Raw genomic sequence first — 17,508 nt, 5'->3', positions numbered from 1 at the left:
TTGACCTTGGTCTCTCCTCGTTTTCCTTTTCTTTCATCCTTAGCGATTTTGCTCAGTGCTTGTTCTGGTTCTGACACCTGTTCAGTCCTTCTTGGTTCTCAAAGTGCCAAATGGTTTCTCCACACTTGGAAGCAATTCTGCTGTGATTTCTTGAAAGATACGGGTGAGTTCAAGCACACAGTTCTTGCAGTTGAGAGATACGTTAGTGTAACTTTCAGTGTGACAACTGAGGTGGCCATGTAAGACAATAATACAATATTTTTCTTTTTTTTTAATCTAATCATTACAACAACTGAAGTAATTTGAAAACTATATGCCCTTTGTTTCTTCAAAAATATGTCACATATTCTACAAGGGATCTAAAATAGCTTGAACCATCTGGGTGCAAGCAAGCTTGTCTCCTGCCTTTGGAAAGGTGTAAATAAGTATAGGAGAAGGGAACTGTTGCATCTTTTAAGTTGCCTGGCAGTGGGTTACCTTGACTTGTAATTTCACATTTTATGTTATATTTTGTGAGGTACACTCCAGCTACATCAAGGGAGGCTACAAGGAGTAAACATATGTAGTTATACCAGCATTTGTAAAAATCCAACACTCCAAAAAAAAGAAACTCCAAATAAGCATACGATGTAACACCTGTGGCTGTGCAAGGGGACATGTATCTTGGAAGGCTCCTTAGGAAGTTTATTTAAGGAGCAAGACAACCACCAAAGATCAAATTCTACCCATAACCCAAAGAGGACTGAGCTATGTAGAGCTCTGTTAAGAATTTGGGCAGTCCTGACTGTTGATCCATCTCTGAGTATTGCCTGTAAGACAAATATCATGCAAGCCATTCAGTCTGCTTTTTTATGTCGGAATAAAAGACCTATGAAGGGGCACTTTTCTCTTACTTGCAGACAATTCTGTATTTATAGAATGGATTGCTACGACTCCTTAACTGAAAGAGTGCAGATTTCTATTCCAGAGCATCCCCACATTGTCCTGTGATGCAATTGTTACAGAGTGCTAAAACCAGTCATTCCTGCTTGTGTTAAAAAATATAATATGATGCAAAGGAGTGTAGCTGCCTTTGATGCTCTGTATAGCACAAAGATGAGCTCTATATTTCAGAGGTTACAAACACAGAGCTGCTAGGACTTTCAAGTTCTGGACCGGCCTCTCCATAAAGATCAGATTCATTTGCAAATCAGTTATCACGTGCCTAAATAAGCAAATAACAATAATATGAACATGTAATATATCATAGGTGTTAAATTGCATTTGAGGGAGAAAGTTATTTTCTCCCTGCCTGCAGTGCATTTGTGTCATACTGTCAAATATTTGCTCAAAAAAAAAAAAAGATCTCATATCACATTGGCACATGAGAACACACTTAAAGGGGTTTTGGCTTTAAGTAAGCACCAAATATCATGAGATCGTGGGACCTGGCAATGATTGTCACATGACAGAGACTCCAGGATATTTTGCTGATACATTCAGCTGTCAGAGATGCAAACAGCGACCTGCCTTGCTTCAGCATTTTCTCTCATTCTCTCCTGACACCATAAGCATAACTTAGTCAGCCACATACATTCTTGCCAAAAAATAAAAATGGCTCACAGGTAGGTTTTGTCTTTTCTGAACTTGGTTTTGGTACTGATTTGTTGTTGTTGTTGTTTTAAATTTACTAGTACAAAATTTAGGAAAATAAGGCTGGTTGTTTTGAGAAGCTTGACTGCACTTGGGATTTTGGGGGCTTCCAATCTCCTTTTTTAAACATAGGTCAGAGCTTGGGGTCCTATCTCCGAAATACAGTCACCTATCCTAGCCTTCAGCTCCTGGAATAAAAGCGTTATTTTGACTCTGCAGCAGATTTCCTAGAGATTTTGTGCTGTGACACAGGCCTCTCATCTTCCTCAGGCAACTGTGCAGGGTAAATGGAGACACCAAAGATCCTTGGAAGACCTCTGCAAAATGAGGGCAGATGCCAGGTTCCTGGAATAACCTACCATCACTCCAGGGAGTCTCACAAAGATTTTGCTGGACCCAGGATATCATGAGTTAAGTATTTTAGGCTTCACTAGTCAGCACGTGCTGTAATTTTATTCTGGGATCCAATTTTTGCTGAAAAGTAATGGCAGCTGCCACGTCTCTAAATAAGCCTTCAATCTCATAGAGAAAAATCTCAAGAGTTGCTATAAAAGAGACATTTTGTCTGCTACTAGGCCAAAACTCTAGCCCTCTGTAAGGATTAGAAGAGAAAGGGATAACACATGAATTAACCACTGCCATCAACACTCCCTGATCATAAGAGAGGCAATGGACAACCCTCAACTTCAGGGAAGTTTCACTGCTTTTTTTCTGTAAAACAGGTCTCATTTGTGTGTTGGTGGCTATCAGATCTAATATCAGCTTGTTTAAAGTTTATTACTCTTGTATCACCACATATTGTATATATATGGAACCAGCACTGAACCATACAGCCATAAATGTTTAGAAAGGCATCTCTGATTTACCTCAAGCAATGAGACAGAAGACTAACAGAAGAAGCAGTGCCACACTGATACTTACAATATGCACTACTTTGGCATGAAACTACCATAAATTAGGTTTAGAAAATGTAACTTCACAGTGAATGTACTTATAGCATAGGTGAATTTGACCAATTCCATAGGTGTGTATATATATATATATACCTATATTCCATAGGTATATAGTATTTCACTTCCAATGAAAGATAACTTGAAAAATTTTTGTGTCTCTTATCTCAGCTATAAAGTCATAAAAATCTAAAAGACACAATACAGTGTCTCTTACATATTGAGAAATGTATTGAGTCACACACAGAAATGTATTAGTGAATTGTCCTGTAGTGAGTAGTCAAAGAATTAAATATTTGACTAAGAAACAATAGATTATTCATGTTAAATAAAAAAGAAATACCGGCAGGTAATTTTTGGGAAACACAAGGAACATTAACAATGGAGTAAAGCGGTAGCAGATTACACTCAGAATGGCTACTGGAATGAAGGAATGAAATTACTCACATAAGATTACAATGTGTTTCAAATTCACTATATCCAGGTGTCATTGTGGTTACCTCAGGAAAAAAATGCTTAGAAACATTAATGCTTGCAGATTAACAAAATCAAAGGCAATCTTTACAAAACCATGCACTCATCATAAATCTTTGGAATGGTCAGCTTGTCTTTGAATACTGCCTTGCACATCAGCCAAGGTATTTGAAAAAATGTGTAATGAAAACAGTGAAGTCTAAAAGAGGGTAACAGAAATAAGAAGATATGGAAATGTCTGTGTATGAGAGAGATTAGAAGATGAGCAGAAGGTGGGATTTGTCACAGATATACTTCACGTATTGTATTCATAAATTGTCACGTATGACACAAGTCATGTGCTAAATACAGAGTTTGGGAAGAAAGGCCAAATTTTCCATAAATATGTTTCTTTTTTCTTCTCCATATTGACTTTTCTCTGAAAAAGAAGCCTTCTGAAGAGGAGGATGGGTACAACCCTGTGCTTTAATGTGCCTTAATAATAGTGCCTTAATACCTTCCTAGAGGAGGAAAAAGCTACAATAGCTAAAATACGCTTGTCACAAAACCTGAATCAAGAACTCCATTGACGCTCCATGATCTGGTTCATCCCATTACAGGTGGGAAGTTCAGAAGTGGATTAAAGCTCTTTCTGCACATTGCAATGCCTTCCCAGCATCTTTAATGAAACTCCTCTTGAGGTATGAACATTAAGCTCTGTTCCCTCTGGACTGTTCTTCATCAAGAGTAAAATTCTGCCCTCAGACCTTGTTAATGATTCTGCTGATGATACATGAGATGAAACAAAGAACAGCTCATTCTACAAAACCAGAATTTGCTTTTCTAGGCTAGAAGAAACATATTAAAATTGGTGATGACAGCTAGTTCTGTTAGAAAATTAATGATATGAGGCTCAAAGTACTGATTGCATATCCATGAGAGGTTTCATGTTCAAAGCAGTAACATTTGATTGAACTGAGTTTATATTTAGAGAGATGGGATCTGTTTCTTTCAAGCACTGTGTTAGATTTGGATTAATATTTTTTAAATGCATTTCACATTTCCTTACTTTTTTTCTACAAAACTTTGCATGCTCTTGTACAGCACTTAAAAAAATACTCAAACTTTCAGAAGGCTAAAAGTACACTTTTTAAGACCTGACTGAGCAAACTGGACTATCAATAGCTGGAAATTTTGCTTTCCCCTATTTTCAACTGAATTGAACACACTTGAATGGTTTGTGAACCTTTGTGTGTGTATTTTAGTGTTTGCAAAAGGAACGGCACTCCAGGCATGCCCACCTTTTCCTGCATTGCAGCAATCCTCATTAATGAGCAGCTCAAGACATTGTAGACCTTCTCACTAGGGAAAAGATAAGTAATTGCCTACAAAAAATGTCATCATTTCTATTGCCTAAATCTAAGGTGCTTTTTAAAATTAACAACAGTGTCTGCAGTTTGATCTGAACAGCAGCAAGAAAAATAAAGCAATGAAAGCCCATTAATCAGTTCAGTCTTATTATTTTTATTCTGGCAGCTTGCCCTGCAGCTCAATATTACTACATCTGGTAGAGCCTGAACCACTGCCTTCCAGATTGTTTCAGACCTCAGGTATGTACCTAGCACAGATTCTCACCATAAAGCTCCTTGTACATAATTAGTAAGTTAGTTGACCAGATGCTCTAAACAAGGTGTAATAGGTTTGTCATCTTCATTTCGATTTGCTTTTCATATACTGTTTCCTGAAGGAGTGTCATGAATCTAAGTTGATCTTGAGCACATGGACGGGGAGAGGAGGTGAAGGTTTGTTTCTGGGCTGGAAAATGAACACCTTGAACAACTAATTGCGCAGGTGTGAGTGCAAACATGTTATTCTGCAGTGTGCCTAGTCCTCCCAAATTAAGAAAATCCAGAACATTCAACAGTCCTACCAGTGGCTGATAGAGGAAAACCAAAACCATGTAGGCCAGCTGGAAACCATGCACATGACGACTCTGATGGAAAAGAGTTCCTTCAAGTAGCTTAGGTATAGAGCCACTGGGGGCTGTAGGGAAATGGGAGCTGCTAAAGAAAGAGATGGTGGTGCTCCTCGTAAACAACTTTGTTTTTCTTTTGCCTAGTATTTCCTTCCAAAGACTCTCCCTCAGAGTTAAAAAAAATAGCAGCCATTAATACAGAGTGATCTTGTCATGCTTAATAGCTAACAATGCATTTTTCTTCCAGTGATTTGTCCAAACACTTTTGAATCCTTATAAAATTTTAGCACCAGCATTATCCTTGTAGGAGTTCCACAATCAATTGTGCTTAACTTCTCATTTCCAGCCTACATTTTCCTGCCTGTTTCTTATTTGTTTATTCTTGTGCTGACATCGCCCTTCAGATAGAATACCTCTTCTTCCTTACAGATGTTGATGTGAATCTTAACTACCTCAATAAACTAAATTTTATGGCAGAATCCTGAAACTATGTCATTTTCTCAATGCTCAAATCAGTGCTGATAGAGATAACCAAGACAGTTTAATAAATACCAAAATGAGCACAGTAGCCTCCCTTGGCTCAAGAGGATAAATTAATCCAAATGAAGAACCACACTCACGGAATATTTTTATGCAGTAGTATAGAGCACTTTAAAAATATATGAAGAAAATGTGGTTATATAGATCAAAATCTATTAAAGATTGCCATACTGGGGTCAAGTCACAGCATTGATTATTTCTTCACATTCACAAGTAAACACGCATTGACACCATGCATTGGCATTGATGCCGATGTTGTAGCATCTCTGTATTAATGAATACTGCTTGCCAAATGTGGTTGATCAAACCAGTCTGGTACACAGATTGAGAAAGAGCTGTCGTGTTGTATAGTAGCCCTGCATTATGCCATTGGGCTCAACTTTTCACAAAAACAGTGTGCTAAATGCACATCTACATAAGGACTGCAACAACAGACACACATGTACCACGTGCCCTAATATTCCAGATGATTCATCTCGCCATGTCACCTGAAACACATACAAAACTTGCATAGATGGTAAAGAGCTTTCATATTATTTCAATAATTTCTTATTCCTATAAGCAAAGACACCATAGAGACCCAGGCACCATTCTAGAACAAGATTTTCAAAAGAAAGGGTAAGTATGTTTTAGTAACCACTGTGAGCACACTGAGATGTCTCTTTTGTTTGTTAAGCTGCTGTTGTCTCCTTATTCATCCTGGCAACTGAAGCAAGCAGAGCTCAGTATTCCCACCTCGGGAACAGAAACTGTTCCCAGAGCAACAAGAGGGTTAAGGTATGAATTGGTTGGCACTAGAGGAAAATACTCTAGAAACTATTTGAGATTAGTTTCACATTTATAGAAAATGAAATTTCAAATATTAACCTTGTTCATGTGTGTGTAGAAATAAGGGGAATATTCTCCAAAATTTGTGCTTTTTTTGTTCTTGCCTACACTGGAAGTTGCAAAGATTTGTCTTTGTGCCAGGGACCAAATGAAAGAGATGCAGAGGGAAGCAGTGCTGTGAAATCTGCATCCATTTTTATTTTATTCAAAGACATACATCTTGGAATCCATAATTAGCGTGTCCCCTCTGAAACTTGTCATAGCAGGCAGTAATAAGTCACTCGGTCATTCACTTCATAAGTCCCACTGAGTACCATGTATCTTAAGATAACTATGAATGTACGCAACACTGAAAATACAACTGAGTTATGAGACAAATCACACAGGAGATACCCTATTATGATAATAGTAGTCCTAAAAGTGTTTAAGGAAAGGCACACAGTTCAATATGAACCTAAAGAAATAAACTCATTATCGACATGACTGAAACTGTTGACAAAATTATAAAACATTATTTCAGTATTCCTCCATAGAAACTGTAACACATTCAGCTTCTGCTTGAGCCCATGTAATCTCTGTCTCCATAGAGGGTAGTACATGCATGATGGTAATACGTGTATGTTTTCAAGAGCAGAAGGGCTTCAAGGCCATAGATCTATATTAGGAAGAACCTCTGCAAATCAAGATGTATTTGAAACTTTGCCACTGAACGGAGCCTTCTGAAGTTCACACTGATTACCTTTCTCTTTTAAAAACACAGAGCGTAACTTGCACTCAGCAACTGTCTAGCTATTAGGGAATATAAGGTTCGAAGCGACTTCCCTGTCAATTAGAGTTCACCTTCCTTGCTATTGCTAGTGCAGAACATGTCAAATTTATGTGGTAGGTTTAATTAGTATCTCTGGACCAGGATTTAATTTTTAAAATCACACACTTCTTTCTCAATAGCACAACAAATCAGCAGTAGATTGCCACTCGGTAAGAATAGCGTTAAGCCGTAACTAAAGATAGCTGAGGTGTATATTGCTCAGTGACAAGTGTTCATTAGCAGTAAAGCTCATTCAGGAGGTATCTGTCTCCTGTTCAGTTGAGCGTGCATATATTCCACACATCTGAATTCAACACACCACTCCGTATTTTTGCCCAGGCTCACTTATGTACATAAATCATGAAAAAGGAAAAGGCAACGTTGTCATAATGTTTTTGGGGAACGGGAGATGTTTACACTGGCAGAATTTTTTAAAATATTTTCCTCAGAAAAAGAAGAATACACCCTGGATCAGCTGAAATTCAAATCCGATTGAGGATCGCTGTTTGAATAGTATTCATAAATAAAAATCAATATCCTACTATCACAACAGCATATCTATTATGGAGACATTAAATAGTGTTATTCCTCTATTGCTTTTTAGGAGATGATGGAGAAAATGCTATTTTCTAAATAGAAAGACAAAACAATATGTTTCCCATTCACTTTTGGAGAGCACAGGTCCTGAGTCCTGGAGTTTATCAAAAGGAAAATCTTTAGTGGAGATCCTTTAAAAATATTTGTAAAACATTTGCATTGCATGACTTTAGATTACACAACTGTGCAGGTGTACCCCATGAGCAGACAGCTCTTGAGTTTTTTGAAATTAATCGGTGTGAAGATAACTTTTACTTATGGTAATATTGGACTTCAAGATTAGCTCACCTGACTTTAGTTTTCGATCCTTTTCACCAATGTGTTTGTTTTGCCTATTATGTAGATTTTAAATATACCAACAACACCACAGACAATACAACATTAGGACTACTGGACAAGCTGAGCAGTAAAAGGAAAATGAGTTTGAGTAGTTACACAATCTACTTTTACTATGGAACAGAGAGGCATTATCATGCTACTTGCTATAAACTCAAATAGTCAGAGATTGCTGGTCTTGTCCCTGGAGTGTGCACCTCTACAAGAAAAACTGCAATTTCTATTCTCATTTACATGTCACATGGTTGTGTAGATTAACATAGCACAGACTAACATGAGTTATCTGCTCCTGCTGAACGTGTGACTATAGTAGCAACTAAAAAGGCTGGTTCTGGCAAAAATAACAGAGTAAATCTACAGAAACTTCATGGCTTAAGTCCATCAACCAAGAGTGCCAGAGAGGAAAACAAAAATACCCTGAATATTTAAGCAAACCTAAACTTCCTATACCTGCTGCAGAATGGTTGAACAACCTGACAGAAATCAGAATTAAACTCATGCCTCTGCACAGTAGTCATGTACGGCAATAAGGCATCAAAGCAGTACTTACAGCTAGAGAATATCAGAGGACATGAGTGTTCATCCATTGGGAAGTTGTGCAGCTGCAGCTGGCACTCAGCATTGATGGTCAGCCTGTGGAGAAACCAAACGTCTTTTACTGCACATCAGCACCATGAACAGGCAGAGGAAAATGTTGGGTAACCTTATGTATCACTCAAGAGTGCTTTGAACATGCATCAGTAAGGCCTGAAGGGAAAGGACTATATATGTAGATTGTTCATGGACTCTTTAGGCCTGGTCCAAAACAATAATAATTACCTAGAACCACAAATAATTTCAGACACATCATTAAAAGTGTCTTGGTCCCAAGAAATCTGTGCATATGTTTTTCTTTAGACAATTCATCATTGAAGGACATGGGATGGAAACAAATATTTTTACACAAATAACAGAAAATATGGCTGATGTAGTGGTACCTAATTCCATAAAATTAAAACCTGATAAAGGATCTTATAAGGAATGTTCTCCATATTTACTTATACCGTGAACCTAAAATTCTTTCAATCATTTTGGGCTGTCTCTCAAAAACTTACTAAATCTCTGTAGGCCATGCTCAGTTGTACAGACGTAAGAAACAAATCAGCAGAAATGTCTTCAGCCTGACTTGAAAGCTTGTTTTATGTGATATCCCTAACACAAAGGACACTATGAATGGAACAGATTTAAAAATTACTATTAAAACCAGATAATCATCCATCTGATAGCTTACAAAGTAAATCTGTTTACCCAGGTAGAATGCATTAAGTGCTAGTTTATTATACAGTCTTTTTTAGGAAACAGACACTACATTAATTGCATGCCTCAATTTATGCAGCAAGGGTGGGGCATGACGCTTTTTCACTGTCTTTTTTTTAAAAAAAACCCCAACAACACAAGCAAACAAACAAACAAACAAAAACACACACACAAAAACAAAACAAACAAACAAACAAAACCAACCAACCAAAAACCAAACAAAACCTAACTCGAAAGCTGACAGACTGGATGGGGAATGGTTTGTGTCTCAGATTTAGGACAGCACAGCAAAAACCTCTGTCTTGGAGAAGGTCACCTGTGAGGAACTTGGGAGCGCTTTTGCACTGATAGTAAAAGAGGAATTGCAGTGTTACAGCAGGAATGCATTCACATCCGAAAGTGGACAGGGAAGAAGAGGGAAAGGCATGGAGCATGATCAAACCTTGTGCACTTTCTCCTGAACACAGAATACTTATCAGCACTTCACTGTACCAGGGCATCCAGTAGTTACCTCTTCCATGTCATATCAATTCTGTGTGCTTGCTTAAGCCAGATAAATTGCTTTTGAATTACACAGTGTTATTATCAATGAATAATGATAATTCTAACAGCTTCTCCTACGTAAAAAGGAGGCTGACCTGAGTGGGCGAAGAGGACTCAAAACACTTTTCACAAACTAAAAATGCTCGTTCAGATAATGCAGTGGGTCAAGTATCACCCTTTTGTCAGATATCTTAGACAAATTTTGCATTCCATTCAACAAATAGTTTCTTTAGTGACAGGTATATGTCTAACTACTATTAGGCAGATACTTAACTTGTCCTGAAATACTGAAAAAAGAAAAAAAAAATAAACAACCCAACCAAGAGGGTATTGGAGGTGACATCCTAATCACCAAAGTCTTCAGCTATAGTCTACTGAAAAAAAGCAAGAGCTCTGTCACAGCGGAGTAAGCCTAAGAAGGTAAGGGCACTAAAAATGTCAGTAGCATTTCCAGATGTTTAATTCCTTTCTTATTTTTTGCCAAAGACTTTCTGTTGGAGCCCAATTGCAATTGCAAGTATGATCAGAATATGTTGAAGACAATCGCTGAAGAAAATGTAGTGTGAAAGGATGTTTCTGAAAGAGTTTGCCATGTGGAATATGGCTTATGGCAAAACTCCCTTCTGAGCAATTCATCTCTTCATAAGTAAACACATATTTTGATCTCCACAGGCTTTTTTTATGCAAATACATACAGTATTTCTAATACCATACAGTCGATGGTGTCACAAGATTAGTAAAACTCTAAAAGCCTTTCCTCTAGCAATTCACCCTTGTGATGAGGTGTGACAGCATGGCTTATTCGAAGAATCCAGTATTGGCATTAGTATGAAATGCAGAAATACTTTATCCAGCCCTGCATCTAACTGATCAGAAAGTTTTCTGGCAGGTTTCATGGGACTACAGGCTCTTGATTTTATTACAAGCACTAAAAAGCCCAAATTCTACAATTTAGACAGATGTATTTCAAATTCCCGAGGTTTATTTTTTTGAAAGACAAGACTTTGTTTTTTTAAGCTTTGCAGTAGTTACGCCTGAATGTTTCAGTATTTTTCAAGCACTGTCAGGTAAGCATCAGAAGAAAAAGAAGCAGAGAAGAAAAACTGAAAGTTACCACTAGTACGCCAGAGAGGAGAGAAGCTTTCAGCCCTGCGTGCTGCTGAGTGCTCACCTGAGGGTGTACAAGATCTTGCCATCGTTCCATATGCGGAGGAGCTGGTTGGGGGTGGTGATCCAGTGAGCCTCCGCTGTCTTCGAGTTACGAAATATCGTGTCTGGGATCCAGATCAAGCCAACCATGTTGCTGTTCAGGGTCAGTATCTTCATGGTGCTGTTGAAGCGCAGACGGCTATCTGTCCACGTCTGGGCAAAAAATATATCAATTTGATATTCCTGCAATAAAAGCATGATACGCAAATTGAAATAAATTCCACACTTCCCACTACTATTTGGTCTTCAATAAGGTCTCTCCAGGTGTAGAGCAGCAGGATATGTTCAGGCTAATGGAGATTGTTTGCTTTTTTTGCTGCCCAAGGAAATTTTTTTTTCCCTTTTTTCTTTTTCTTTTTTTATTTTTTTCTCCTCTAGCTACTTTAAAAAGCAGGCCAAACATCTCACTTGCCTTGATCCTGCGCCATAATGATTTCTGCACTAGCATGCTCCTTTCCATTGTCTCTGAACAGTGACAGCTACAAGATACAATTTGCAGAAACCTCTTTGTCGTAGGGCAGACTGATAAAAGAGGCGTGAAAGATGAAAAGGAGCAACACACATAAAGTGAAGAATGGTGAATTCCCCTGATCATGGCAATGCCTTTGGGAGGCAGAGGGTGTAAATTCAATAAATGAATTCTACTGCTTGCTACCAAGTGCTCAGGCACTCGTTTTCAGGACACATTACAGGAGACTTTACAAAAGCATGTTTGTGCTTCTTTACACGCTTACCTATGTACCCCAAATGCTAAAAGCTAAGCAGTCACTAGCTTACTGTCCTGAATAGGCTAATATAATAATTTACACGAATCTCATTCTTTCTTTTACTCCATGTTTACTGCTGTGTTTCTGTAGGTAAGCAGTCACAGTAGGTATAATTCCAGAAATCAAAATACACGTGGACAAACAGACAAAATTATATAGGTGAACATACAAACACACTGATTTATGCATGTAATACCCCATGGAAGAAACTGTGTAAAAACCAGTATTCGAATTGTGAATTCCATTCACTGGAGTCTGGGAAAGGTCACGTTTGCATTCGCTTACGTTCCTCTCCCTCTTTCCAGACTGCTCTACCTGTGAACCCTGTGGAAACTGCCATCTGACCATGTCACGAAGACCCTCTTAGTATTGCAGGGCTGGCCATATCCATGACAAGGATGGCATTTGCTGATGTGACACAAAGAATGTGCTTTACAACACAGGCTTGGGATAATCCAGAGCAAGGCAGTTCCTTAGGTCCCTTGGTAGGTACACTCTTGGTATATGTGAAGAAATGAGGATTAAGGCTGCATGGAAAATCTGGTATGTCTGTGCCCTTGACTACTCTGAAGTTGCTTTTATTGAATTTTCATTTGTCTATTCCTAAGCTTTAAAAGGGAAGTTGTAAAAAGAAATGTGATTATACAAACAGGATTGTGTATATTTTTTATTTATAGGTAGGTAGAAGAGCTCCTAGTCTAAACTGAGGACAGTGTTTCTGTAAAAGCCATCTGGTTGTCCTGCGCTGTTACATTTTTGGCAGGTCATCATTTAAAAGCTGATGTTATAACACCAGGAAACCTAATTCACTGACACTGTAATCCTAGCCCAAAACACACTCTGGGCTTCTCATCTCTAAATGGCAAATGATCAATGGGTGCATAAGTGGTGCTCGCATGTATCCAAATACCAGGTAATAGATCACCCCAGGAATTAAAGCCTAACCATCAAAGGCATTAAGGACAATTTGTCTTCATAGCCTGTCTCACTACCATTCTTCATTGTATTATTAGCTTTATTTTCTCAAGGAAGCTGACAGATTTGAATCTGAAGAGACTTTTCATTCATCTCAACAAGCACAAAGTTGCACATCTCCACATACTTAAGGGATGCAATGTAATGTACACAGCACACCTTTATTATTCAAAAAGGACATCCTTAATTCACCAGGTTCAAGGTCATAGAGTGCTGCTCTTTTTTCTTTCAACTCAACTCTGTATCATTTTAGTCCTTGAAAGTCCAGTAACAAGAGTTCGGCACATTCAGCTTCTGTAGAAAGGAATATGCCAGATATGTCATTGGGTTTGTCCAAATGCTGAGTGAGTAGAGCTGCTTTTTTTAGCTCACATGTGAGAATCAGTATTTATAGAAGCAAAGACCATTTGTATACAGCTGGCTAATGACAGTGCTGTCTTTTTACAAGACGAGTTTTTGCATAATGTTAATATTCAAGTTTATTTTATATGAATGCTTTATTTTGTCTAAATTTAGGAGCAGCCATAATTCCCTCCTAGTATATTGTACATATTTAATGATATTTAGGTTTTTAGGATTTAAGATATTGTGGATTTCTACCCCGCCAAAGGAAAGAAAGACTCAACCCCATAATACAGTGTCATGAGAAGGTACTGCAGCTGCATCTGAGCAGAGTGGGCACCAGGAGCAGTAAAGATGTTTAATTGCATTTTCCATCCAGGTAAACTACTTTGGCTGAGAAACAGATTAAGTTAGCCTAGAAGCAGGGCCATGCTAAGACTGCAGTCTGACTTTCATTTTGCATCTCCTTATTACTGTAACTAGAACATGCCACCAATGATCATTATTCAAAATATCTGTGCAATGGGCCACTGTAACTCCATTCACCTTAACAAAAACTTTACAACTCAAATTAAAAAGTTCACAGATCTTCTGAGTTCTTTTAAAAATGCATTTTTCTTTTTGAAACTGAGGTCATTAAAAGCAAAGTTTTTTTAAAAAAAAAAGACAATCAAAGTTTTTTAAAATTAGTTGCATTGACTTTTTCAACTCTTTATCCCTATTTTTTAATTTAAAGGGTGTAGAATGTTCAGTCAGAATGTACAAACTACAAACCAAAATTTTCCAAGTAAAAATAAATGCATATTTCCATTTAATATCTGTATTGCAATTTCAGCCTTTATATTCTCTCAATTAATTGTTTTTCAGAAGAGGATGTTAGATCAGTACATCCTTTACCTTAATCTTTATAATTGCTTCAATCTTCAACCAAGCAGATAATGGGATATGATATTCATATATTCACTCTACTAGGAAGGGACAGAGGTCACTTTTGAAACTGGCACTCAGTTCTTCACTTCTAATGGAGCTAAGCCTGTGCACACTTCAGGAAAATTACCTTAATCTTCACTGACAACAGATACTCAGTTCCCAGTGAAGTCAACAGCTTCCATATACTGCTTTGGATAAAGCTGGTACAGTGATCTCCAACACACAGCATCCAACAAGAAACCACCAGAAGAAAGGTTTCTATGTTGGCCTCATATACAAGTATTGTATTATATTATATTATATTATGTTATGTTATGTTATGTTATGTTATAGTTTATTACAGTTTATTACATTACATTATAGAATATATAGGACTGCTTTTCATTTGCTAGCTAATACTTGCCACTTTAGATCTTTAAGGAGTGTAATGGTTGTACTTAGAGAGTTCAGGCAGGTTTCAGTGAAATTATGCCTCAAGTGAAGCAACATCCTACAACTCTAATAATATTCTTTATGTTCTCTTTTACCACTGCACCAGAAAATTTTTTAATATCCTTCTGATTCTTTCATTTTATTTTTCTTTTTTGGCAGTAAGCATTGACTACTATAATGAACACAGAAAGAAATAAAAAACAGCAAAATTTTCAATAAGACTTCTTCCCAGAGGCAGAAAGGTGAAACTATGTTCTCCATGAAATGATGCCAAGATTGTGTTCTGTCACCAGGTTTTCTTGTCTCACAGATACCTAATTTGCCATGCTACCAGAAGAGACTCAAGATTTTTCCTGTTTATACCACATATTCGCACTGGGTCTGGATGCATTAACTGAAGCTACACCCCAGAGCAGCCAGACTTCTGAAAAGACATTCTCCTTGAGAAAAAGTAGGGGCCAACCCTAAGGGGAAAAATAGGTCTACATGTTAACATGAAGGGAAATTCTAGGGAAATCTTATTTCTTTTAGTATGTCACATATTTCTGAAGTAATATTAAATTTGATGCAAAATTCAGTTATAAACTTAAAGGGCTGATAGAAGAATAATTTATTATCAATTTTAATAGATTTAATTATGTTTGGTTTTAAAAGTAAATTCATAAAGCATGTTACGTGAACAACCTAAATTCCTCACACTTAGAAACTTAATCAAAATGGAATCTGACATTTCTACAATTTGTCCAAAGCTGATTACATAAGGATTATTTTGATTAAATGATTAAATTTTAAAATATTGAAAGAGCAAGGATTTGAAAATATTCAAATGTTTCCAAATCAAAGACTCCTGACATGCACAAATACTCAGCCGAATCACCATACTACATAGCATCAGGCCTTTTAAGAAATTTTAAGTTATCAATGGTTTTTAGTGTTTCTAGAAAGATTAATACTTTTCAGTAAAATTAAATAAATTTATTTGGATTTTTTTTCTGATCATATGAAAATATAAAGCCTTGTTTCTGGCAGCTAATGTGTACCTTTGAGTGAAATGTTTTTCTTTTCTTTCCCTCATGCTGACTAGCTTCTGACCAAAGAATTTGTCATCAATTCTTTTTCACAACTTACCCTTAAATGAATGCATTTTCTTATACATTTCAGCATGTGAAAGGCTAGTTTGTTCTACTTGCAAGACTTATTTAGAAACATTCAGTACAATTTGAAAATAATATAAATGATATTCTGTCACTGGAAACCTCTCTATCACCTCTAACAAGGTTATCTCTAAGAATGAAATTTTAAAACTGGTGCTTGGCAATGCTCCCTTAACTTTCAAAAGTAATTCCTAAAACCAAGAAAACAAATTATCGTCCTTTTACCTGTGAAGTATGTAAGTAATTGTCTCATGGAGAATATTTTTTCCCATACAAATTTTATAAGCTGTCCTTTAAATCTGAAACTTTTAGTGAGAAATATGACTGAATGAGATGAGGAAAAGCGACTGATTCTAAATTAAATGACAATTTAATTAAAGGGTATTTTTCTGTTTTTTGGTTAGGTACAGAGCAATAACCTAGAGACAATTTTTCTTTCTTACTTTCTATTGATTTGAGGACAGGGGACATAACCCAGAGTTAACGGTAATACTAGCTGCAAATAATTGTACATAGCCAGGCATCCAACTACTTGATTTTAGCATAGTTTTACATTTTCAAATATTCCTAATGTGGTTTCATTAGTGCCTTGAAAATAATCAAGCCTGCAGCAAATTATTTGCCGTTCAACTGTGTAGGAATGACTAATGATTGGTAATACCTTGAAAGTGCCATGGTTTGAGGCATCTGTACTCACAGAGAAAAATATATGCTTTTCAACCAAGTCTTTTATTGTTTTCTCAGTCAAAAGAGAAGCTAACATGTTGTTGGCAATACATGAAGCTTTTCTCCTACCATGATGTATCATTTTAGCTGTGGGTTACTCCTGGAAAATACGATTTAATTGGTTGTCACAGTTGGGTGATCTGTTTGAATGACTATGGATAATAGTATGGTATGCTTTTGTTGCTTCTGCTGCAGCCTCCTCATTTTCTGCATTTTCACAATTCCTCACAACAACAGTAACAGCAGTAACAACAAAAATGTCAAGAGTCTTGTCCTTGCAAAAATGCAGGAATTTCTTACATAATACTTTTCAGGTTTTTATTATTTCCTACCACACAATGCACCATCACCTCAAGACTATTTTCCTATACCGTAGGAAGACTTTGGACAACTATTGCTTTATTTTCTGCTTGATTCAGAATCATTTCCCTAACTCTTCCAAAATGTTGTGGGTTTTTTTTTTTAATTGTAGAGCCTATATCTTGCTTGTTGATGGAGTGAGATTGTCTTTGATTAAAGCTATTACTGGGATTTGTATGAGGCTGGTACTCAATCACCTAAAAATACCTAAACAATTAGAGTCCAGTTTAGATCATAATCATTCTCTACACCCCTTGTATATCATACCAACACACGACAAACACTGTTCCCATAAGCTTGAAACTAGTCTAATAAACTGTGTAAGAGACAAAATCTCCTTTAATTACCAAAAAGCTTGACTTCGCTGAAGTGGGCAATTCTATTTGTAAGTCTTAAACTTCTGAAAAGAAGTATTAAACTTGTCTTTTATATTTCAGTCCAAACTATTCAGTATGAACTATACTTAAAAAATTCAGAATGGTGAACCCTTTTACAAGCAAACAGCATCACAGAAATGTTAAGTATTATGGTTTAAGTTTTACACATAGGACAGGGCTGTTCAGGGAAATAGAAGAGAAATGGGAGCAAAGCCTCCGAAGGGTGGGAGCCTCCCTCTTTATTCACCCAGATATAGACCACAGGTGAACATGCCCAG

At 37.0% G+C, this 17,508-nt stretch overlaps 1 protein-coding gene across 2 annotated transcripts in view; it reads right to left on the bottom strand.

The window, feature by feature from the left end:
- The window catches only part of GABRG3 (gamma-aminobutyric acid type A receptor subunit gamma3), a 337,652-nt gene that overhangs the window by 145,278 nt on the left and 174,866 nt on the right, over positions 1-17,508 (bottom strand). For both annotated transcript variants that reach the window (XM_065646287.1, XM_065646279.1), the window contains exons 4-5: positions 11,130-11,350; positions 8,670-8,752 (exon numbers count right to left, since the gene is read on the bottom strand). In XM_065646287.1, the coding sequence (XP_065502359.1) occupies positions 8,670-8,752; positions 11,130-11,350 (304 nt within the window). The remainder of the gene's footprint in view (positions 1-8,669; positions 8,753-11,129; positions 11,351-17,508) is intronic.

Source organism: Caloenas nicobarica, chromosome 1, assembly GCF_036013445.1.
Source record: "Caloenas nicobarica isolate bCalNic1 chromosome 1, bCalNic1.hap1, whole genome shotgun sequence".
Lineage (NCBI taxonomy): Eukaryota > Metazoa > Chordata > Aves > Columbiformes > Columbidae > Caloenas > Caloenas nicobarica.
Note: the sequence above shows the minus strand (reverse complement) of the source record. Positions and strands in the feature narration are given on the sequence as shown.